Below are 25,015 nucleotides of genomic sequence, written 5' to 3'. Positions count from 1 at the left end.
TTATGTTTGTTCCCTATCTGAAATGTATCTTTTCAAATTGTTTGAATCAATACTAAACAAAGTTCACACATTGTATTTGGTTGATATGCCATTGTCTTTCTTAATCTATAACCATTCATCTTCGTTGTTTTTTTGTGCTAATGATTTGTTGAAGAGCTGGTTAATTTACTTTAGGGCTTATTGTGATTTAAATTTACCTGATTGTATCTTCTTCATGTTACTGTGTTTCCATATCCCTATGAAATACAAATAGAATTTAAAGGATCAAATTTATTTGTGTGTGTGTGTGTGTGTTTTCTGGTTGCAAGATATGTTTTAGGAAGAGTCTTTTATTTCCTATTGCATCTTTTTGTCTGTGTGTATGCTTCCAATAAAACTTTATTACTAAAATCTGAAGCTGGCCTACAAGAGAGAGTTTGAGAGAGGAGAATTCTCACCCCTATTTGGTTATGTTTGTGAATAGACATCTTCCCTTCTTCCTTTCAACTTGACTCCTATTGCATCTTAATGTGCTGTATGACTTATTTTTACTGATAATGATTGATGATTTAGTTCAGATGTTGTCAGCTTGATTCATTCATTTTAAAGTTTCCTTTCAAATTTTTACCTAATGGTTTTAGTAACCATTATAAGTATTACTTGGATCCTCTATTTCAGTAGAGTTACAGAACAGTTGTCTTACAATTCTATCAATCCATCTGCATTTCTTAGCTAGAATTCTATAAAGAAAAAATGGTCTTTCATCAACTTTTTGTTTACCCTGAAATATAATTTTAAAGAAAAGTAAGAATAATTGTTTTTTCCTTTTTAAAATTTAGTTTGTCAGCTTTTTAAAAACAATGAATTGGTGTCCTAGCATCCTCTTAATGTGATTGGATTTTAAAGTATTGTTGTGAACTCATGGAGCTTATTTATTTGATGCTTATTTATTCAGATGCTGTTTTTAGTGATTAAATTGCTTCATTTTTAAACTGGGGGAACCCACGGAGGTTGCTACACTGTCCTTATGACCTTTGCTATTTTTTTTTTTAATGTCATTGCTTTCTAGGATCAAATTACACATTTATTAGCTCCAGATGTTATTTCTTTGGGAGGACCTGGTCAAGGAGGAATAGAATTTAGAGAACATAATCCAGATACTTGGAAGCTTACTCTTTCTGGATTGTTGATCTGAGTTTTTTGAATATTTCTTGTACAAATGTCTTAGATTTAACAAGTTTTTCAGTGTATGCCCCTTTAAAAGTCTAACATTGTGTATCTTTCTGATACAAGGGAAACAAGACTAACACAATTCAAGGAACTCTAATTGTGAGGATATATTTTTTCAAAGGCAAATTTAGTAGACAGTAGGATTCAGGAAGATTGTAGACTTTGCTTTCAAGGATGCAGTGAGACTTGCTGTTAGAATCTAATGCGATGATTTGTAATAAAATAAATTTCAGTTTAACAAATGAAGCAATAAATGGAAAAAAAGCAAGGGTGGTACAAAACAGACTGATTAACTCTGTTGGTATGTTCAAGGATACTTCACATTCTCAAGGAAGCTAACATCTTTGCTGGGTTTTAAAGGAAGGAAATGAATTCAACTATGGGTATAAAAGGGTATAAAAGTAAAGGAATTTTCTTTCAGACAGAGAAAAAAGCAAATGAAAAGATATGGAGTAAGGAAACCAGAATAATAAATAGTTTGGTGCTATTTGGGTCACCAAGATTGAAGTGGAAAATGAGACAACATGGGGATATGAGGCAAAATCAGGAAATTCTCATATGCACAATAAAAAGCCTAGAGGCAAAGGAGAAACACTAATACATTTTAAGTAGAAATAAATGTTCTAATTTGCTCCTCTTGATAGTCACTGTGGTAACAATGAGGAAAGTGGATTGGGAGAGGAAATGATAAGTAGGTAAGTTTACTTTTAACATAATAGTGTATCTACAATAATATTTAGCAGATCGTAGGCATTTAATATTTGTTGAGAGAACAAAAGATATTTCATGAATCAAGAGAAGCTAGTAAACGTGAAGCAAAACCATATAGAAACAGAACATATGTTTTTGTTACTACTACTTAATATGGCTGCAGGCTTACATAGTATCTTACCTTAAGTCAGTAAGTAAAACAGCCTAACAGAAAAAATCGTCAAAGGTTTGAATGGCACGCTCACTGAAGGGGAAATCTGAATGATAACTAGATTTATCAAAACATGCTCTCCTTTACTAGTAACTAAGAGAATACAAATCCCACAAGATGGGGAATCCTTAAGGTTCTGAAAAAAACCCAGTATTTTTTTTAAACAAAGATTTACTTATTTGAAAGTGCCCAAGAAGTTGGGTCATCTTCCTCTACCTTCCCAGGTAATACGCAGGAAGCTTTATCCAAAGCAGAGCAGCCAGAACTAGAACCAGTGCTCCAATATGGGATACAGGAGTCTTACGTAACAGTTTAACGGGCTGTACTGCAACACCGGGTCCAAAAATCCCAGTCTTGAACAGGTTGTGAAATCGCTAGGACTTTCATATGCCTCTGATGGGAGTATAATTGGTGAAACTATTATAGAAAGCAGTTTGGCAGTCAGTATTCAGAAAATTATAAGCCCTTAACAATTTGTAGCCCTTAACAATTCCTTGCAGATATAAATCCTAGACTAGAAACGCTCACACCTATATAAAGAGATATGCTCAGCTATGCTGACTTCAGCTTTCTTGATTAAACAAAGCAATCTGAAATAACATAAATATCCATTTGTAGGAGAACAGATACATTTTGATATATTAGTATAATAGCATACTATTTAGCAATAAAAATGAGCAAATCAGAACTTTAGTAATAAAACATGAAAAAGCTTGCCAAATAATACATATAGTCTGATGTCACTTATATAAAAGTGGTTATGCAGAATATTATTATGTACTAATAGCTCAACATAATAAATTTAAAGAGCCTGGTTATCTTTGAGGAGGAAAAATGTGAGGTGAGGGAAATGAGAGTAGGGAAATTTATGCACTGAATTTTAGCTTTTTTTCCTTAAAAATAAAAAGGCATTTATAGATACAACAAACTTAGAATTTGTAAATGAGGTGATGGTTAAAGTGTTTGCTATTTTTTATTCTTATGCAATAGAAATGTTCCTAGTAAACAAAAGTCCTTTGAACTTAGGGAATTTCAGGATTATCCTTATTTTCAAGATAAAGTATTTTTCTAGCTGTAAGTAATTTTAAGAGCTTTTTATTTTGCAGGTTTGACTGATAAGTTAGTTCAGAAGCTGTTTGATGCTTCAGAAATAACTTCAGCAACAGTTGCCCATTCGTTGCCCACTGTAGTTCCAGAATCTCCGAGGAGTCATCCTGCAAGGACACCCAAAACACCTCGGACACCCAGGTTGCAAGATCCTAACAAAGCACCAAGATTTTATCCCGTTGTTAAGGAACCAAAACTCATTGATGTAAAGGTACACAAAGCAAGCAGGAATATAAAGCCTGCATTTTGTATCCTTAACATTACAGAGAGTTTTTAGTTTCTATTACATAAAAAAGTATATTTCAAATTGTAAGAATTCATTAAAAATGGTAAATTACCAGAGTGATGTTTTCTCAGATTAATAACTTCTTTACACTTGAGTACTATAGTTAAGGTGACCAGAAGGTGAAAAGAAGAATCCTACTAAATTGTATTTTCTTTACTCCCTGTATCACAAACCTAGCAAAGGGCCTTGTTTGTAAATTTTGTAAGTTGTATGTGAGATGTTTTCAGTTTTGTGACTTCATATGATTTCACAATGTGTCATCCACAGTATAAAAATGTTTGAGTTGGCTTACAGTCAGAGGGTTTTAATTTACTTGTGAAGTTCACACTACTGAAAGTAATTGCAATGTTTGACTTCTTTTTCTTTAGTGTCCACGAAAAAGAAAAACAAGGCACAGTACAAATCCTCCTGTAGAGTGTCATGTTGGTTGGGTAATGGATTCCAGAGATCACGGGCCAAGAACATCCTCTGTCAGGTACCATATTTGTCAAACAGTGCTTTTTCTCCTTGATTTGAAGTTTGTTGAAAATACTTACTAATTAGATATTTAGATATTGGCTATTAATTAAAATTAATATGTTAGCAAATTATAAAATAATGAAAATAGTGAAAAGAAGTCAAAGACAGAGAATTAAGGATAATTTTACAATAAGTACATTAAGGGATAATTCAATAGGATGATTTTCAAAATTTAAATTGTTTCTCAGAAATGTATGGGTTCTTAGATTTGTAAGCTGTGTATGTCTATGAAAGTTGTCTTTGGAAAAACCTCCCAGATTATTAGTGTTATTTAGCGAGTTCTTATATATTTACTCAAGGAAGTAGTGTGCTAACAATCTTCTCAAACTATATGAAGAATATGGAAACAAGACATTATTATTTTGGATTTTTTCCTTTGTGTGAAACAGTGTAGATAAGCTGATTATTAGCAGGAAATATTTTTTCTTTTAGCTTTACTAAAACAGAACAAATATTACTTAACCTCAAACAAGCTAATAGAGCAAACCTTTTAGAGTAAGAGGTGCAAAGCACTATGGTATATTTCATCCTTTAAGGGGATGAAAAAATTGATTTACTGCTCATTGCTTTGTCTTTCTGGAAAACCTATCTCATATTTATACTAGATATTTTCAGAAAATTATCTGATAGTTCTGACTCGTTAATTGAAGGAAAGGATTCATCTCATGAAAAGAAATGCAAAAAGTTTTTATGATGACCTCAACATTTTGAAATTTGTCTTTTGAATGATACTCACTTGATACTTTTATGTTGTTATCATTAAATATGTTGCACCTCAAAAAGGTATATATGCTCTTCTGAATACCTGTGGTATGCTAATAGTTGTTTTTGAGTTCTAAGTGATTTTGAGTATTTTTTTTTAAATTAGAGCAATGTATTTAAAGATCAACTAATAATGGTGAAAAGTTTAGTCAGTAAAATTTAGCTAGAATATTTAGTTTTAACATTTAGTTAAGGACAGTCTTCTTTCTTTTTTAATACATATACACCCTTTTTAAAAAAAAATTTGATAGGTAAAGTTATAGACAGTGAGAGAGAGAGAGAGACAGAGAAAAAGGTCTTCCATCTGCTGCTTCACTCCCCAAATGGCCGCCAATCCAAAGCCAGGAGCCAGGTGCTTCCTCCTGGTCTCCCATGCGGGTGCAGGGCCCAAGCACTTGGGCCATCCTCCACTGCACTCCTGGGCCACAGCAGAGAGCTGGCCTGGAAGAGGAACAACCGCGACTAGAACCTGCCACCCATATGGGATGCTGGCGCCACAGGTGGAGGATTAACCAAGTGAGCCATGGCGCCAGCCCCATATAGACCCTTTTAAGATTTATTTGAAAATCAGAGTTACAGAGAGAGAGGGAGAGACACAGAGAGATCTTCCATCCACTGAATCACTCCCCAGATGGCCACAGTGGCCAGGGCTAAGCCAAGCTGAAGACAGGATCTGTGAGCTTCATCTGGTTCTCCCATGTGGCTGGTAGAGGCCCAAACACTTGGGCCATCTTCTGCTGCTTTTACCAGGCAATTAGCGAGCAGCTGGATCAGAAGTAGAGCAGCCAGGACACAAACCAGCAGCCCCAAGAACAAATTTCTCAAGATTTAGATTATCTCACAGTGTATCTGTTGTTGTTGATAACATATACAGCAATTATTCTTTCCTAGCTGCCGCGTCAGCTAGTATGTCAGGAAAGCAGCGACTTGATATATTTTGGTAACTTTTCTGCTGAGTACACAGCAGGGAACAAGCCAGATATAGTCCCTACCTTTCTGAAACTTAATTCAGAGGTGACAGGTAAGAATTTGTAGTAATAAGTGATGAGTTTTTAAGTAGACAATTTTTTAGAGCCCTGTTAGTTTCACGGAAAAATTCAGTGAAAATACAGAGAACTTCCACCCCCACCCCTATACCTGTGATTGGATGAATACTAAGAAGCATGATAGCTGAATTGTGTAAGAATATGTTTAGTTTTATTAAAGAAACTGTCTGTCTTCCCAAGTGCCTGTACAACTTTGCATTCCCACCAGTAATGTTTCCTTTTTTTTCAATTTTTTTTAATTTATTTATTTGAAAGAGTTACACAGAGAGAGAGGAGAGGCAGAGAAAGAGAGAGAGAGAGGGATCTTCCATCTGATGGTTCACTCCCCAGTTGGCCACAACGGCCAGAGCTGCGCTGATCTGAAGCCAGGAGCCAGGAGCTTCCTCCAGGTCTCCCATGTGGGTGCAGGGGCCCAAGGACTTGGGCAATCTTCTACTGTCTTCCCAGGCCATAGCAGAGAGCTGGATGGGAAGTGGAGCAGCCGGGTCTCGAACTGGGTCTCGAATATGGAATGCTGGTGGTTCAGGCCAGGGCATTAACCCACTGTGCCACAGCGCTGGCCCATCCTTTTATCCATAATACTATCTTGTTCTGAAATCTGCCTTGTCTGGTGGTAGCATAGTTGCTCCAGCTTTTATTTCCCCCCTTATTGGCAGTCTCTTATTATTTAAATTTTTTATTTCTAAAAATGGAACAAATTTCCTGTATCGAATACATAGGTTTTTTTTTTGTTTGTTTTTTTGACAGGCAGACTGGACAGTGAGAGAGAGACAGAGAGAAAGGTCTTCCTTTTGCCGTTGGTTCACCCTCCAATGGCCGCCGCGGCTGGCGCGCTGCGGCCGGCACACTTTGGCCGGCGCACCGCGCTGATCCGAAGCCAGGAGCCAGGTGCTTCTCCTGGTCTCCCATGGGGTGCAGGGCCCAAGCACTTGGGCCATCCTCCACTGCCTTCCCGGGCCATAGCAGAGAGCTGGCCTGGAAGAGGGGCAACTGGGACAGAACCAGCGCCCCGACCGGGACTAGAACCCGGTGTGCTGGCGCCACAAGGCGGAGGATTAGCCTAGTGAGCCGCGGCGCTGGCCGGAATACATAGTTTTAAGAACATAATGACACTTCCCACCCCAGCCTCTCTCCGTCCCTCACTCCCACCCTTCCTCCTACTTCCTTTCTTATTTTTCATTTAATTTTTGCAATAATATACTTTTTTCCCCCTTGAGAACAAGTTATATCATTAATTGAAGAAGCACCTAAGAAAACAAGCAATGGAGTTGGGCACTTGGGTTTATCTAAAACTTATGAGACATAAGAATGTCCTCCACTTAATACATTAAAATGAAATAAATCTTTATGACTCCTGTTGTTAATTTAACAATTAACACTCTAGGTATGATGTTAGTGATCACCCAAGGCTCCTTTTTTTTTTTTTTTTTAAAGATTTCCTTTATTTATTCGAAAGAGTTACAGATCGAGGTAGACACACACACAGACACACACACACACAGAGAGAGGTCTTCCATCCGCTGGTTCACTCCCCAAATGACTGCAATGGCAGGAGCTGAGCTGATCCGAAGCCAGGAGCCAGGAGCTTCTTCCGGGTCTCCCACATGAGTGCAGGGGCCCAAGGACTTGGTCCATCTTCTACTGCTTTCCCAGGCCATAGCAGAGAGCTGGATCAGAAGTGGAGCAGCCAGGACTTGAACCGGCGCCCATATGGGATGCCGGTGCTGCAGGCCAAGGGCTTTAACCCGCTCTGCCACAGTGCCGGCCCCCCAGTGATACACTCTTAACACTGCCATCTTGTGTGAATAAGGAACAGCAACAAACAAAAACCCCACAGTATGTTTTTAAATCATGTGATGAGGCTACTAATTTTTCCCCTCTGGGGCTCTGACCTCTGACCTTTTGGAGCTAGTGGGTTATTTCCCTTTATGGGAAAACACTGACATTATATCTGGAAGAAGTCCTTTCTGAGAATAGTGAATTCAGAATGTGGCAGAAATGATTAACAATCCTTTATGACAGTGGTTCTCAAACTTCAGCGTGTGGCGAGATCACGGAGAGGGCTTGTTGAAGCGGACAGTTAGTCCCACTCCCAAAGGATGGGATTCAGGAAGTCAAGGGTTCTTAGCTGGTTTCCAGGGGACACTACACGAAGATCACTGAGAGCCACTTTTCTGCTACATTTCCTGGCTGTTCACCCAAGACTCTTGACATGAGCTGCCTAGGCTATGGAAGCCTTTTGAATCCACAGACTCCTTCAGTATTTAGATAAGGCATAAGCAAAGTGGAAGTTCTCTCCTCCTTTCAGAGAAAATTACATCCTTCTTTGATGACCAGTTCTTTCCACTGAGGTGTCACCCACAGAGGTCCTTCATGTAGCACACTTTTTGCCATAGTGTCTTGGCTTTCCATGCCTGAAATGCTCTTGTGGGCTTTGCAGCCAGACCAGAACACCCTAAGGGCTGATTCTGAGGTTAGAGTGCTCCTTTATTTGTCTGTGAGTCTGCTTCGTGGACTGCTTCCCATGTTGGAGCACTAACGCCTTTTGAATTCTATTATTATTACCAAACACTTAATCCTATTTGTATGATCACTTTAGCACTTAATCCTATCTATATGATTACTTTAATGCTTAAACCTATCCCTTTGATCACTTTAACACTTAAAATGCTTTTTTTTTTTTTACCACCCCACTTATGGGGATTGGGCATCCCATGGCAAATTTTTAAACTGTACCCTCAGAAGTACGTCCATAGGAATGAATGTAGAACTATACAGCTTTACAGTTACAAGCTTCATACATTTCATAATTACAACTTTAGGAACATGGTGATTCTTCCCACTGTTCCCACTCTCCCACCCACACTACCACCCCCCTTCCTCCTCCCTCTCTTATTCCCACTCTTATTTTTTTACTAAGATTTTTTTCCAATTAACTTTCTACACATATGGTTAACTCTATGTTAAGTAAAGAGTTCAACAAATAGTATGGAAAAGAAAAAAAACGAAACTATTCCTCAAGTCAAGATCCAGCTTTTTTATTGTATTTCCTGTGGTATATCCTCTTTTACCCTATTACTTTAAAAACAAATTACTTTATTCACTTGAGAGAGACACCACCCCACCTTCCCCAAGACCTCTCATCCACTGGTTCACTCTTCAAATGCCTTCAACAGCCAGTGTTGAACCATGCCAAAACCAGGAGCCAGGAACTCAATCCAGATCTCCCTTTTGGATGACAAGGACCCAACTAATTGAGCCATTTACATGTTGGCTCCCTGGGTGTACATTTCCAAGAAGGTGTATCCTGGATCTTCAGCTGGGTCTCCCTTGTGTGCGGCAGGAGCCCAAACACTTGGGCAATCTTCCACTACGTTCCCAGGAGCATTAGCAGGGAGCTGGATCAGAAGTGAAGCAGCCAGGACTTGAACTGGTGCCCATATGGGATTCCAGCATTGCAGGAGGTGGCTTTATTGGCTATACCACACCAGCCCCTTGGCAATTTATTTTTTTTAAAGATTTATTTATTTGAAAGAGTTACACAGAGACACACACAGAGAAGGAGAGGCAGAGAGAGAGAGAGAGAGAGAGAGAGAGAGAGAGAGAGGTTTTCCATCCACTGGTTCACTCCCCAGTTGGCCACAATGGCTGGAGCTGCGCTGATCCTAAGCCAGGAGCCAGGAGCTTCTGCCGGGTCTCCCACGAGGGTGCAGGGGCCCAAGGACTTGGGCCATCTTCTTCTGCTCCACCAGGCCATAGCAGAAAGCTGAATCAGAAGTGGAGCAGCTGGGACTCCAACCAGCGCCCATATGGGATATCAGCACTACAGGTGGTGGCTTTACCCACTATGCCACAGTGCTGACCCAGCAATTTATTTTTGATAAAGGTGCCAATGAGAAAAGGACCATCTTTTCAACTATTGGTGCTAGGAAAATTGGATATCTACATGCAAAAAAAAAAATAAACATAGATTCTTATGTTATACCATATGCAAAAAATTAATTCAAAGTAGATTAAAATCATAAACTTAAGAGCTAAAACTATAAAACCCTCAGAAGAAAACATAGGGAAAAATCTTGTTGACCCTGGATTTGGCATCCATTTCATCAATATGACACCAAAAATAGACATCAAAAGATAAAAATAGAAATGAACTTTAAAATGATGAACATTTATGCATCAAAGGATACTATTCAACAGAAAAGGCAGTGTACTAATGGGAGGAAATATTTTGAATTGTTTTATTTATTTCAAAGATAGGGAGACATAAAGGGAAGCATAGAGTGCACTCCCATCCACTGGTTCACTCCCCAAAATCCCACAGCAGCTAGAGGCAGGGCACTGAGGCCAGGAGCTGGGAACTCACTCCAGGTTTCCCACATGGGTGTTAGGGACCCAATTATTTGAGCCATCACCTATTGCTTCCCAGATGTGCATTATCAGGAAGCTGGGATCAGGAATGGAGCCAGGACTAGAACACGGGCAGTCTGATATGGGACATGGTATCCCAAGCAGTGTCTTAACTGCTGTGCCAAACACCCATCCCAAGGAGAAGATATTTGAAATCATATATCTAACAATAGATTTAAATATAGAGTATAGAAAGAATTCTTAGAACTCTACAAAAAGTAAACTTAATTTTAAATGTGAAAAAGACTTCAACATTTCTCAAAATAAGATACGTAGATGACAAGTAAGCCCATGAAAAGATTCTCAACATAATTAGAGAAACTTAAAAATGTAAAACTTACGATGAGAGAACACTTCACACTCACTGTGAAGGATAATTTTATAAACTGAATTGTGTTCCCTCACAGTTGCTGAAGCCCTAACCCTTGGTGTGACTATATTTGAAGGGAGGCCTTTAGGTAAGTAATAAGATTGTAAGGTAGAGTCCTAGCTGACAGGTCGTGTGTCCTTATAAGAAGAGAAGGAGACACCAGAGACCTTCTCTCTTTGTACCTGCACAGAAGATAGTCCCTGTGAGGACAAAGCAAGTCAGGAAGAGAGGCCTCACCAGAAATCAACCCTACTGGTGTCTTGATCTCTGGCTTCTAGCCTCCAGAAATATGGTTGTTTAAGACACTCATCCTCATCCTGTGCTGTTGTATGATGGCAGCATGAGATGATGTATAAATGAATATTTATACATCATTTAATTTTAAAAAAGTGTGTTTAAGTTTAAAAACAAAAACTTAAATATTTGTGAGGATGGGGGCCAATACTGTGGCTTGGTGGGTAAAGCTGCTGTTCGCTGCCCTGGCATCCCTCGTGGGTTCCGGTTCAAGTCCTGGCTGCTCCACTTCTGATCCAGATCTCTGCTAATGTGCCTGGGAAAGCAGCGGAAGATGGCCCAAGTGTTTGAACCCCTGCCACCCATGTGGGAGACCCAAAAGAAGCTCCTGGCTCCAGGCTTCAGCCTGACCCCGCCCTGGCCATTACAGCCATCTTGGGAGTGAACCAGCAAATAGAAAATTTCTCTCTTTCTCTGTTTCTTCTCTTTGTAAATCTGACTTTCAAATATATAAGTAAATATTTTAAGAAAATGTTTATGAGGTTGTGCAGAAATTATAACTCTCATGCATTTCTGTTGAGAATATGAAATACTACAGCCACTGTAGAAAATAGTTACGACTTATCTCAGAATCTTAAAACATAGAATTACTGTATGACTCAGCTGTAACATTCCTAGATGTATGTCCAAAAGTACTGAAAACAAAGACTCTAAAAACAGATATGAGGGGCCGGCGCTGTGGTGTAGTGGGGAAAGCTGCTGCCTGCAGTGCTGGCATCCCATATAGGTGCTGGTTCAAGACCTGGCTGTTCCACTTCCAATCCAGCTCTCTGCTATGGCCTGGGAAAGCAGTAGAAGATGACCCAAGTCCCTGGGCCCCTGCACCTGCATGAGAGACCTGGGGGAAGCTCCTGGCTCCTGGCTTCGGATTGGCATAGCTCCAGCTGTCACGGCCAATTGGGGAGTGAACCAGTGGATGGAAGACCTCTCTCTCTCTCTGTCTCTTTCTGTCTTTGTCTCTCTCTGCTTCTGCCTCTCTGTAACTCTGCCTTTCAAATAAAAATAAGTAAATCTTTAAAACAAATATGAGATATTATGGTTTGGAAAACTGTGTGTCCCTCAAAGATCTGTGTAGTAAAATCTTGATCCCTAAAGTCTTGTATTGATATTAATGGATTGGCCTGGCGCCATGGCTCACTTGGCTAATCTCCGCCTGAGGCGCTGGCATCCCAGATGGGCAGCGGGTTCTAGTCCCAGTTGCTCCTCTTCCAGTCCAGCTCTCTGCTGTGGCCCGGAAGGGCAGTGGAAGATGGCCCAAGTGCTTGGGCCCCTGCACCCGCATGGGAGACCAGGAGGAAGCACCTGGCTACTGGCTTCAGATTGGTGCAGCGCACCGGCTGTGGTGGCCATTTGGGGGGGTGAACCAACGGAAGGAAGACCTTTCTCTTTCTCTCTCTCTCATACTGTCTATAACTCTACCTGTCAAATAAATAAATAAAAATTATAAAAAAGATATTAATGGATTGATGTTATAGTTGATGCATCAAGGATGAGGCTTGCTCTGATTATGATGTCTGGTAGTTGGGCCTAATGGGAGATCTTTGGGTCATTGGGGGCATGCCTTGGAAGGTAGCTCTCATTAGAGGATTGATTGTATAAACTGACCATGCTTCATAACTCTCTGTTTCCTGGCCCACCATGTGATGGTTCCTCCACACATGCTCTGCCACTGCCAGCCTCCACCAGATGGCAGAGTAATGGGCCACCCAGTCTTGAACTGTGACCCTCCAAACTGTAAGGCAAAATGAACCTTTTCCTTCTCAAGAAGCTCCTGTCAGGTAAAAGCTAACACATGCGGGTACTTAGAAAAAGTTCATGGGAAAATAGAATGAAAAGATAAGTTTATTTTGGTGCAAAGAAAATTGAAATCCATGCATTTTATCTCATAATATGTATTTTCTGTGACCTTTTTGAAGATCCTTCTATGTAAGGATTTAAATATTTTTGCACTGAAATAAACATAATTTTTATTTATTTTTCACATACTTTTGGAAATACCTTCATTTTTGCATGCCCATGTTCATAACATGATTATTTATAATAAACAAAAGGTGGGAACAACCCAAGTGTCCATCAACAAATACAAGATAAATGTGGTATTTATATACAATGGAAAATAAAATTTTGATACATACTGCAACATTGATGAGCCTTCAAAACATTTTTATGCTTAATGAAATTAGCTAGACACAGAAGGATAAATATTGCAAAATTCCACTTTTGTAAAGTACCTAGAATAGTCAAATTCATGGAGACAGAAAGTAGAATAGAAATTCTTAAGGGCTTATGGGTAGTCTTAAGGGGATAGTTATTGTATAACAGTATATTGTATGTACTTATTGGGCATTGTTTTAATCCATTTTATGTTGATATTTCAAAATACTTGAGGCTGGACACTATAAATAAAGAGGGTTACTCATAGTTTTGGAAATTCAAGAGCAAGACATGAGCATCTTCTGGGCTCTGGTGAAAGCCTTCTAGCAACATCACAAGAGGGCAGATATTGTCATGGCACAGGCAAGAGGGAGAGATCACAGGAAACCAGAGGCATTCAGGGGCCACGTTTGCTCTTTTTATCACAATGCACTCTCACAAGAAGTAACTCACTCCAAGAGACCAACATTAACCCTTCCAAGGATGGTGCTCCCAATGACCTTGCACTAGGCCACACCACTTAGAAGTTCCATCTCTCAATATTGTCACACTAAGGATCAAGTTTCCAGCACATGAACCTTTGAGGATACATACTGTAATCAAACCCAAACCATAGCAAGGATAAGAAGTTTAGGTATTGATACTGGTAATGGTTATATAACATTGTGACTGTGTTTAATGCCAATATGTTATACACTTAAAAACAATGTTTAAAATGAGAACTGGAGTGAGCAGTTCGTCTAGTGGTTGAATGTAGTTAAGATACCCATGTCCCACATTATAGTCCCTGAGGTCAATTTCCAGTTCTGGCTCCTGAACATATATTATTACTAAGGCAGACCCTGGAAGACAGCAGGCTGGGTTAAGTAATTGGATTCCTGCCACCAATGTAGAAGACCTGGATTGAATTCCTGACTTCTGGCTTCCTCCCAATCTTGTCCCAGCCACTTGCAGACATTTGGAGAGTGAAGCAGCAAACGAGAGTTTATTCATTCTTTCTGTCTCTGTCTCTCTATTTGTCTCTCTGCCTCTCAAATAAATATGTTTTTTAGAAATTATAGCTGTTATGTTAGGTATATTTTACCACACACATACACAAACACCTGCAAAATATTCACCACTGATTTCATTGGAAAAATATTTATGTAATTGTGACAGTTGTCAGATTCATAGTGACAATGACAAGGTTTCCAAAATTCTCACTTTTGCTTACAAGTTTTATCACTGGAGACAAATACTCACTTCTTTTCATTGATGTTAAAGATTCATCTCTTTGACAAAAACCGAAGTCTGAATAACCATAATTTATTGATTGTTTTTCTAATTAAGAGTGGTGCTCATAAAAAAAAAAAAGGTTTGTTCACCTCACAGTTTAATTGCACAAGTGCCTGGCCTTAAGATAATCATTGTACTTTAATATGCCACAAAAGTGTTCTGTGCTGTATTTCTTTTAATTTTAGTAAAAACATAAAATTCCGCATCTTACTGATTTTAAGTGCATGGTTTAGAAGCGTTCAGCGTGTTAGCGTTGTGTAAGAGATGGTCCGGACATTTTCCTCCTGCAAAGCCGGAGCTCCCGTCTCCTGTTTGCCCCACTAGGTGGCAGGAGCTTAAGGCGGAGCATTCGTACAGTCAGCTTTCCTGCTTCACCAGAGGCATCTGAAGGGGCAGCAGGCATTTGTTTGAAACATTCAAAGCGCATAGCAGTGAAAACAGTCACTAGTCAGGCAGGTGGGGAGCGGCTGCCTCGGTTCTCATCAGCCGTTTCACATACCATTGCTCCTTACTCAGTACAAATGCAACACAGTGAAAAGGACAAACAATGCCTTCAGTCACATCATTAACCTAATGAATCAAGGTAAGTTGGAGATCTCCCCAGTTCAGAATGGTAATTAAAAGAACTAATTTAAAGCATATTAATAAAGTGTCCAGAAGAGGAATAAGATACTTGGTTATCTATTTCTGTGATTGTTGTAGTTTGAGAATTTATGTTTTAGTTTGAGGATTTAAATTAACAGTGAATCTGAAAGAGGAATGAACTGTTCAGTTATCTGCTTCTACCTGTTGTCTTGACTTGAAATTTTATAACCGTGTTCTTTGTGAACTTGTGAATGCACCTTGTGTGTTGAATGTAAGTAGCCCTTCATGTGCAGATCTGTATGTCATTAGTTTAGGTGAGTTTTAGGGACAACTGTCTTTTCCACTATTCAGACTCCTAATAATGAAGCAAAAAAAAAAAAAAAAAAAAAGTACAAATTGGTTTAAATCCTTGGTTCTTGATATTTCAGTTTGAAGGCTTTTTTCCCCCTCCTCAAACAGCAGTTTAAATGCTTCGCCTTCAGAAGGTCTTCCCCTGGGAGGCAGTGATGGATGTACTCCTCATTCATTCCCCAAATTCCAGCACCCTTCTCACGAGCTTCTGAAAGAAAATGGCTTTACCCAACAAGTGTACCACAAGTATCGTCGAAGATGCCTAAGTGGTAAGAAGCTTGTCCATCACCTAGTTATATCTGAAACTCAAATATTATTCTAAAAAACTCAAGTATCATTTAATATCAGGTTAAGATATTTTATTTTTCTTAAAAATAATCACCTCAAGTAAATGTGTTTATTCATATTCTTTATTCATGTATTTCATAGCTTTAGACAAATTAGAAATTAAAATCTGGTATATTCTTATTATCATTGACAAATATTTATAATTTGAACTGTACATCAGGAAATATTTACCTTTTATTAAGAAGAAACCCAAATATATTTTGAAGATTAATGTATTTTAGTTCCCTTCATTGTAAGTTATGTAAAATGTCTGTTTTGACTTTAAAAATTATATTTAGTAAAGAGGTATTTTATTATTTTAATTTTTTTCCAGAGAGAAAATGCTTGGGAATTGGTCAGTCCCAAGAAATGAATACCCTCTTTCGTTTCTGGTCCTTTTTCCTCAGAGATCACTTCAATAAAAAAATGTATGAGGAATTTAGACAACTTGCTTGGGAAGATGCAAAAGAAAATTACAGGTCAAATATTTTATTATGCTTCTGCACTTGGCAGGAATACCGAAGTAGCCTGCTTTGGACTGTAAAAGTAGAACAACATAACTGGCACAAGGGCTGTGTTCATTTTCCATTGCTGCACAGCAGATTACCACCAAGACTCGTGTTAAAACAACTAACATTTATTAGCTCATACCTTCTTTTAAAAAAAATTTATTGATTTATTTGAAAATCAGAATTCCAGAGAGAGAGAGAAAGAGAAATCTCCCAGCCACCAGGAGCTTCATCTGGGTGTCCCATGTGGGTGGCAGGGGCCCAAGCACTTGGGCCAGTCTCCACTGCATTCTCAGGCACACCAGCAGGGAGCTGCATCAGAAGTGGAGCAGCAGGGACAGGAACAGGTACCCATATGGGATGCTGGTGTCACAGGCGACAGCTTCATCTACCACACTACAGTGTCACTGCACTACTAGTTCATACCTTCTAGGTATCAAGATTCCAGCAACCACTTAGCTAGGTGATTTTTATTCAAGATTGCTTTGAGGTTGTAGTCCAGATATTTGTCGGGAGGGGCAGGCACAACGGGTTAAACCTCTGCTTGGAACTCCAGCATTCCATATAGCAGTGCCTGGGATGGAGTTCCGCCTCTGCTCCTGAACCACCTTCCTGCCGATGAGCCTGGGAGGGAGCAGACGATGGCTAGAGTACTTGAGTTCCTACCACGCATGTGGGAGATTCAGATGAATTTCTTCTCTTCCGGTTTTGGCCTGGCCCAGCTCTGGCTTTTGTGAGCTTTTGAGGATTGAACCAACAGTTGGAAGATTGCCCTGTCTGTCTCTGACTGTCTCTCTGTCTGCCACACTGCCTTTTAAATAAATAAATCTTTATAAAATATTTCTATCAGTTCATATGCGAACTTATTGTATTTTATTAAAGATTTATTTTATTTATTTGAAAGACAGAGTTACAGAGAGAGGTAGAGACACAGAGAGAGATCTTCCATCCACTGGTTCGCTCCCCAGATGGCCGCAATGGCTAGAGCTGCGCCGATCTGAAGCCAGGAGCCAGGAGCTTCTTCCAGGTCTCCCACATGGATGCAGTGGCCCAAAGACTAGCACCATCTTCTGCTGCTATCCCAGGCCATAGCAGAGAGCTGGATTGGAAGAGGAGCAGCTGGGACTTGAATCAGCACCCATATGGGATGCCAGCGCTTCAGGCCAGGGCTTTAACCTGCTGCGCCACAGTGCCAGCCCCATCAGCCATATTGTATTATATCAAGTAAAATCTAGTTGAATTCTAAAATGTGTGTGTGTGTACACATTTATATATATATAAAAAAATTTTTTTGACAGGCAGAGTGGACAGTGAGAGAGAGAGAGACAGAGAGAAAGGTCTTCCTTTACCGTTGGTTCACCCTCCAATGGCTGCTGCGGCCGGCACATCTCGCTGATCTGAAGCCAGGAGCCAGGTGCTTCTCCTGGTCTCCCATGCAGGTGCAGGGCCCAAGGACTTGGGCCATCCTCCACTGCCTTCCCGGGCCATAGCAGAGAGCTGGCCTGGAAGAGGAGCACTCTTAGAGCCAAATCAATTAAGACTCCTTGTGGGGCTGGCATTGTGGTACAGCGGGTTAAACACTGGCATCCGGTATGAGTGCTGATTCCATCCTGGGCTGCTCTACTGCCAATCCAGTTCCCTGCTGATGTGCCTGGGAAGCAGCAGATAGTGGCTGAAGTGCTTTGCTCCCTGTGCACCCATGTGGGAGCCCAGGATGAAGTTTCAGTCTCCTAGCCCCGGCCATTGTGGCCATTTGGAGAGTAAGCCAGCAGATGAAAGATCTCTCCATGTCTCCCTCTCTCTCTGTCACTCTTTCAAATAAATAAATCTTAAAAAAAAAATTCCTTGGGCAAGAAAAAGCAAAGCCTCTCATGAAATGTTTCAACTCACTCAACCTTTCCCCACCAGTCCTAAGCAAAAGTGGTATGAAATTATGTGTTCCCTGAATGACCCAAGTTATCTGGCCTGTGACATTTATGGATATTCTTCCTTCTGCTTCTCTTTCTCTTCCCTGTGTGTGGCTAGCTCCTGTTCTTTTTGTCCAGCATACACCTTACTTCCTTCAGAAATGTTGAGGGCAGGCTTTGAAAGCACCACTAGGGCTGAGTGAGACCAGACAAGAAGAGTGGGAAGGAAGACAGAGTAGTCTCAGGCAGGTTGTTTATTCACAGCGAGAGGGAGACAAGATGGAAAGAAGGAAAAACGATCAATTACCACTCAATGGCGTTTACCTAAGTTTCTCCTTCTTCAAGTTCTGAAAATGTATTCCTCTTATAAATCTCAAACAAGGAGATATTATTAATCAGATATTGTTATCCTTGAAAGCAATGCAAGGGGCTGCAAATAAATTTTTCCCATGAAAGCCAATTTGCATTTGTACTGAAGTCTGTCAAAACAAGGCCCACTTAATTATCATCTAGAATCTTCTATATAAATCAGAAATGAAAGATGGGTAGCATGTGCCCCTGCTTCCCTCTCTTCTGTTCGTTCTGATATTTTTAATCACTCTCGGCACTACTTTGTGCTCTTCCTTATCCTGCCTTTCACATTTATAGTCTTTCTTACTATGCCTTTGATGGCTACTTCCAATTTACCAGAGTTAGCACAAAAGTCAAAATTGGCCAGTCTTCATCTCAGTGTTCTCATTCACAGCCCAGTGTGTGGGTTTGCAGTCTGTCCTACATTTCTCTTGGTGACTTGCCAAGAGAAACTCTCCCATTTGTAAGTAAACTGGTTATAAAAGACACACACTGGGGCTGGCGCTGTGGCGTAGCAGGTAAAGCTGCTGCCTGCAGTGCCAGCATCCCATATGCGAGCCAGTTGGAGTCCTGGCTGCTCCACTTCTGATCCAGCTCTCTGCTATGTCCTGGGAAAGTAGTAGAAGATGGCGCTAGCTCCTAGCTCCTGGCTTCGGATTGGTGCAGCTCCGGCCATTGCGGCCAATTGGGGACTGAACCCGCGATGGAAGACCTCTCTCTCTCTCTCTGCCTCTGCTTCTCTCTCTGTGTAACTCTGACTTTCAAATAAATAAATAAATCTTAAAAAAAAAAAAAAAGACACACATTCAGATACCCTGCTTCTTGTGGATGACAGCCAGCAGCATATGTTACCAGTAATGAAGACTCTGTTCCACTTCATCACCCAGAATGGTTTAAGGATTCTGACTGAGGAATCTTTTAATTGTGACATCTAGACATGGTCCCTGTACCGCTGTGTTAATGGCCTTCTTTACTGTCATGGATTCTGATCATCACCAGTAGTTCAAGGTTGTAGGTTTGCTGATCCACAATCCAAAGCTTGATTCTTTTTTTTTTCTGATTTATTTGGTGATAGTAACTTTCTTAGCAATACATCTACTGTTAATTATATTTTATAAAAAGAATAGGAAGTTCTCTTAGGAGCCACTTAATTAGTTTTATACTATTATAGTTGAATGAGTCAACAACATCTAGTGTCCAAGACACAAGAGTTGTGGTCTTAGTATTTTTTTTAAGATTTATTTATTTATTTTGAAAGTTACAGAGAGAGAGAGAGAGAGAGAGAGAGAGAGATCTTCCATCCATTGGTTCACTCCCCAGTTGGCCACAATGGCCAGGACTAGACCAAGCTGAAGTGAAAAGCTTCATCCAAGTCTTTCATGTGGGTAGCAGGAGCCCAAACACTTGGGCCATCCTCCGTTGCTTTTCCTATGCCATTAGCAGGGAGCTGGATCACAAGTCTTTTGAACGGTTCTTCAGAAATGCCAGGGAGAGATATTCTGTCCATCTAAAGAAGCCCTCTCTTCACTGTCCTAAGGCTGCCTCTCGTTCTGCAGGTTGCCAATATGCCTTTATCATGTGCTGTGGCTGAGTCACCAAAAATGGCAAAACCAGCTATGGATTACGAATTATCACCTTTGTGAACAAAATCTGCATACCGAAAACTTACTTTTTGTTCAAGATTATTTGTGTCATGTCTGCTTGTATCAGTACTTCTAACTGTGAGATATTTGCATTATTATAGCAAAAGTTTTGTTATAAACCTTTTATTTCCTTTTCCTAGGTATGGGTTAGAATGTCTGTTCAGGTTTTATAGTTACGGACTGGAAAAAAAATTCAGACAAGAAATTTTTAAGGATTTCCAAGAAGAAACCAAAAAAGACTACGAATCTGGTAAAAATAAATTAGTAGATAAAAAGCTTATTCTATTTGGAAATTGTAAACTGAGTCTGTCAATAAAAATAAGGAAGGAGTTTATAGCTTATTTCTTCAAGGTAAAGCATTTAGGACCTTTAGGCCGTTGTTATGGTCTTGATGTAGGACAGGGTTCTGTACAGTAAGTAGGCCTTCCGTGTGAGGTGTTAGAAAATAACCACTCCCAATTATTTCCTCTATTATTATCTCCAGATATATTTTGTCACTATCATTTTGACAAACATGTTACATAACATAAAAATTTTATGATACATCAGAAGGTATGCTTGGAAAGGCAGGACAGCACAGTGGTTAAGAGTGCAATCTTTGGCTGCAGCTCACTACACTAATCCTCTGCTTGCGGCGCTGGCACACCGGGTTCTAGTCCCGGTCGGGGCGCCAGATTCTGTCCCGGTTGCTCCTCTTCCAGTCCAGCTCTCTGCTGTGGCCCAGGAGTGCAGTGGAGGATGGCCCAAGTCCTTAGGCCCTGCACCCTGGTCTCCTGGGAGACCAGGAAGAAGCACCTGGCTCCTGGTTTTGGATCAGCTCGGTGTGCTGGCTGCAGTGCGCCAGCTGCAGTGGCCATTGCGGGGTGAACCAATGGAAAAGGAAGACCTTTCTCTCTGTCTCTCTCTCTCACTGTCCACTCTGCCTGTAAAAAAAAAAAAAAAAAAAAAAAAAAGAGTGCACTCTTTGGGCTGGTTCCCTATGTCTGAATCCCGTTTCTACTACTTTGTAGTTTTGTGGCCTGGGGTAAGTTACTTAAACTTGCTAGCCTCAGTTTTCTCATCTTTAATGTAAATGGGATGACCTCTTATATGGTTGTATACAGTTCAGTTTGATATATAATAAAGTACTTAAATAATACTTCTTACAGAACCAGTGTTCAAAACATGTTAACTGCTGTTGTTCTTTATATGAGGGTACTTCAAAAAGTTCATGGACAATGGAATTAAAAGATAAATTCATTTTGGTAGAAAAAATTTTGAAATCCATGCATAATTTTTTATAATATACATTGCCCCTAACTTTTTGAAGATACTACCCCCTTATGTGTTTTATTCTCAAGATCTATATTAAGTATTTATTGGAAGATACATGGCTTATTGGTAATAGAATAATGTTTAATATGAATAATTTTTTAGAATTCCATATTATTTAAAGTGTGTGTTCTTATTATTAGGTCAGCTGTATGGACTAGAAAAGTTTTGGGCTTATCTGAAATATTCTCAATCTAAGACACACTCTGTTGATCCAAAGCTTCAGGAATACCTCTGTAGTTTTAAGAGGTTAGAAGACTTCCGTGTTGAAGTAAGTTTCAGCCTCTTCCTCTTCTTCTTCTTTTTTTTTTTTGCTACTAATGTATTTCTAATTTCTACCTCTTATCACTGACTTTCTTAGGTTTTTACAATTTTATTTTTTTAATTGGAAGTTTAGCTTTTTAGTTTTGAAATCAGATTTTCAAACAAGTACAAAAATAGTTCAGAGAATTCCCATATACCACTCAGATTTTCCAGTTAATTAACATCTTATCCAGGCACAGTGCAATTGTCAGTTTACTTGAATTTTTACATGCCACTATAGTTAAACATTTTATAGATTTAGTAACTGTTTTCAGGATATGCTCCTGTTTTCTTACTAACTTTGTGAAGACTTTTCACTTTTTAATGTACTTTAATCCATATATAATTTCTGTAACATGCTGATATGGATTTAGGGTTCTTTCATAAAAAAATTCAGGCAAGAATGTTCTGTGCTTATGGGGAGGTAAGAAATTAATACAAGTGTGTGTGTCTTTGGAATTAAGAATTCTTTTTCTTTTTTTTTATGAGTATTGTTTTAAGATTGTCTTATTTATTTCAGAGGCTGAGTTACAGACTGAGAGAGAAAGACAGACAGAGAGAGAAAGGTTTTCCAGACACTAGCTCACTCCCAAGATGGCCACAGTGGCCAGAGCTAGGCCTATCTGAAGCCAGGAGCCAGGAGCTTCTTGCCAGTCTCCCTCGCCGGTGCAGGGGTCAATTTCTTGGGCTGTCTTCCTCTACTTTCTCAGAACATTAGCAGGGAGCTGGATCAGAGTGGAGCAGCCAGAACAAACCAGTGCCCATTATGAGATACCAGCGCTGCAGGTGAAGGCTTAACCTACCACACCACAGCAGTGGTCCCAAGAATTTTCTAAAGTGACCTCCCAGTCCTGTCACAAAAGCATCCCTGCCCTGTAATCATAGTTCTTGCCCTATCTGAACATAATTTCAGAATTCAGAAATCCTCTTTTAAATACAATGGAAGGTTGAAAGAGGAGGATAGGCCCTATTATGTAAGCTCAGACCCTAAAACATGAGCGAAGCTTCATAGACATGTTGAGAGAATGAGCAAACGCTATTAGGCTGATTTAGCTAGGGAGAAAATTTAATACCTTAAGGTTGCTGTTAATTTCTTTTTACACTCATAAAATCTACTGAAGCACCAACATAATTTCCCTCTTTGTTGGAAAAGGCTAAGCCTTAAATTTTGAAGGGAGCAAAGATGTCAACTATGTTGTCTTTCATAATTTGCAGCCCCCTATTAGTGAGGAATTCGGAAGCAAAAGGCATTCATCTACTTCTGGTGAGAAGAATCATCATCATAGACTCCCATCTGAGTCCTCTGCACAGCCACCAAATGCTGCCAAGCACGCGTCTGCCACTGAGCGTCAGGTCCCAATAAACTCTCCCAGAAGGAATGCTTCGCAGGAGTCCAATGACAGTTCCCACCAGAACAGTGCTGCCTCCATCTCAACCAATGGTGAAATGCCTGAGAAATAGACTCTTATGAAAGTTGTTTGTTCTTGAAATCAACACTCACATCAGTATTTATTTGGGGAAACTCTCCTGATGTTTAATTGTGATAATCAGAAAAAAGCAAAAGAAAGAAAAGTAGTGGCATTTTTCAAGCAAGGTAAATCCTGAAACTGTTTTTCCTGATTTCACAAATGAGGATAGTTTTGGTGAGATCCTTTTATTGAGATCCTCTAGTAGTATATTTTGATCCCAGTGTTTTTTTTTTTTTTTTCGAAGCTAGTGTTTACAGGAACAGCATTCTGTTTAAAGGTATTTAAAAACAACACAAGGAATGCCTAAAGTTTCAGCTCATACTTCTTAAAGAAGATATAGTATGTTGTATTCATCTCTTCTGTAGAGCTTTCTTAAAGAATCCAGTTGCCCCACTATCAATTCATATTTGAACTTACCAAAAACAAAGGAAGATTACGTATATATTTTGTAAATTGAGAAAGAAATGAAATGATACATTTACTTTTTCTGTTAGATGTAAAGTTTAAAGGATGTCCTTCTTTTCTTTACAAAGGTAGAAATACGTAGCAAAGTGGTGGTTATGTATGTATGGCACTGCTGGTGCAGGGATTCGGTTTTTCTAGTCATACCTCATGATTTCCACAATTGTTGGTGTTGAGTTCTCTCAACTGCTAGTTACATTATTAGTAGAGATTTACTTTTGCAATTCTATATGAACTTGAACCTGTAGTTGAAAACTGCATTGGGATTGGTTGGAATATTGAATTAATTAAATCTCTTGTTTTGAATGCATCTGCTGTTTTTACATCTGCAAGTAGGGTGTCAGAAGCAGTCAGATTACTTTCAATTTAAAAGGAATACTTAGTTTTTCCTTATTTCTTTTAATTTGGTTTTATGCTCAAAAGTATTTGAAGAGTTACAACAAATTGGTTTCTAATTATTATTGCTATTGTAACTGATGTAAATGATAGTTTCGGTTTTTGTGAGATTTTAAAAATAAAGCACAAGCACTTATTCTGAGTTATTTAAATTGATTATTATTTTTATTAAGAATATAGTTGAAAAACTAAAATGCAAATTCTGCTGGTAGAAGACCTTATATTTTGTGAATGAAGTTTCAGTTATAAACTTACTATATCTATTTTTAATGAGCACAGCACGACTGACAAAATTTTCTCAGATTGGCAGAAGTAGCTAATTTTAATACATTATTTTTTTTTGAGTAGGTAAGTGTCTTATAATTGACAATATTGAAATACATATTCTCTTATTTGGGTAGGTGGGCTACCCATCACAAATAGATTTTCATTAAGTTATCTCCATGCATAAATGATAATCTTCAGTTTTACAATATTTACTATTTTGGGAAGTCATTTTCGCACTTTAATTTTAGGAAAATTTGAATATTCAGAAAATAAACTTTACTTAGAAATGTTGTAAAGAGGTTACAAAACAAACAATGGAAGGGCTAGCACTGTGGCGTAGCAGGTAATGCTGCCACTTGCAGTGCCAGCATCCCATGTGGATGCTGGTTTGAGTCCTGGCAGCTCCTCTTCTGATCCAGCTCTCTGCTATGGCCTGAGAAAGCAGTAGAAGATGGCCCAAGTCCTTGGGCCCCTGCACCCACATGGGAGACTGGGAAGAAGCTCCTGGCTCCTGGCCTTGTTTTGGCACAGCTCTGGCTGTTGCAGCCATATGGAGAGTGAACCAGCAGATGGAAGACCTCTCTCTCTCTCTCTCTCTGACTCTTCCTTTCAAATAAATAAATCTTTAAAAAAACCACAATGGATTATAAAACTCTTAAGTATTTAGTATTTTTTAAAAAGATGTATTTATTTGGGAGGCAGAATTAGAGAGAGAGGGAGAGATACAGATTATCTTCCATCTGCTGATTCATTCTCCCAGTGACCTCAATGGCCAGGGCT

At 39.4% G+C, this 25,015-nt stretch overlaps 1 protein-coding gene across 8 annotated transcripts in view; it reads left to right on the top strand.

Moving 5' to 3' along the window:
* Nucleotides 1–24,095, top strand: part of LARP1B (La ribonucleoprotein 1B) — a 142,408-nt gene extending 118,313 nt beyond the window's left edge. For 3 of the 8 annotated variants that reach the window (XM_062199640.1, XM_062199633.1, XM_062199641.1), the window contains exons 13-19: nt 3,238–3,449; nt 3,893–3,999; nt 15,399–15,559; nt 15,952–16,096; nt 20,168–20,277; nt 21,482–21,609; nt 22,857–24,095. In XM_062199640.1, the coding sequence (XP_062055624.1) occupies nt 3,238–3,449; nt 3,893–3,999; nt 15,399–15,559; nt 15,952–16,096; nt 20,168–20,277; nt 21,482–21,609; nt 22,857–23,102 (1,109 nt within the window). In that variant the 3' untranslated portion in view covers nt 23,103–24,095. Of the gene's footprint in view, nt 1–3,237; nt 3,450–3,892; nt 4,000–15,398; nt 15,560–15,951; nt 16,097–20,167; nt 20,278–21,481; nt 21,610–22,856 lie in introns of those variants that run through there. The other 5 variants (XM_062199634.1, XM_062199638.1, XM_062199639.1 and 2 more) reach the window with 5 other exon arrangements.
* The last annotated feature ends 920 nt before the right edge of the window (nt 24,096–25,015 follow it).

The sequence above is a fragment of the Lepus europaeus genome, chromosome 8 (genome assembly GCF_033115175.1).
Source record: "Lepus europaeus isolate LE1 chromosome 8, mLepTim1.pri, whole genome shotgun sequence".
Taxonomy (NCBI): Eukaryota; Metazoa; Chordata; class Mammalia; order Lagomorpha; family Leporidae; genus Lepus; species Lepus europaeus.
The sequence above is the reverse complement of the archived record's forward strand: the minus strand, read 5'-3'. Positions and strand labels throughout refer to the sequence as shown.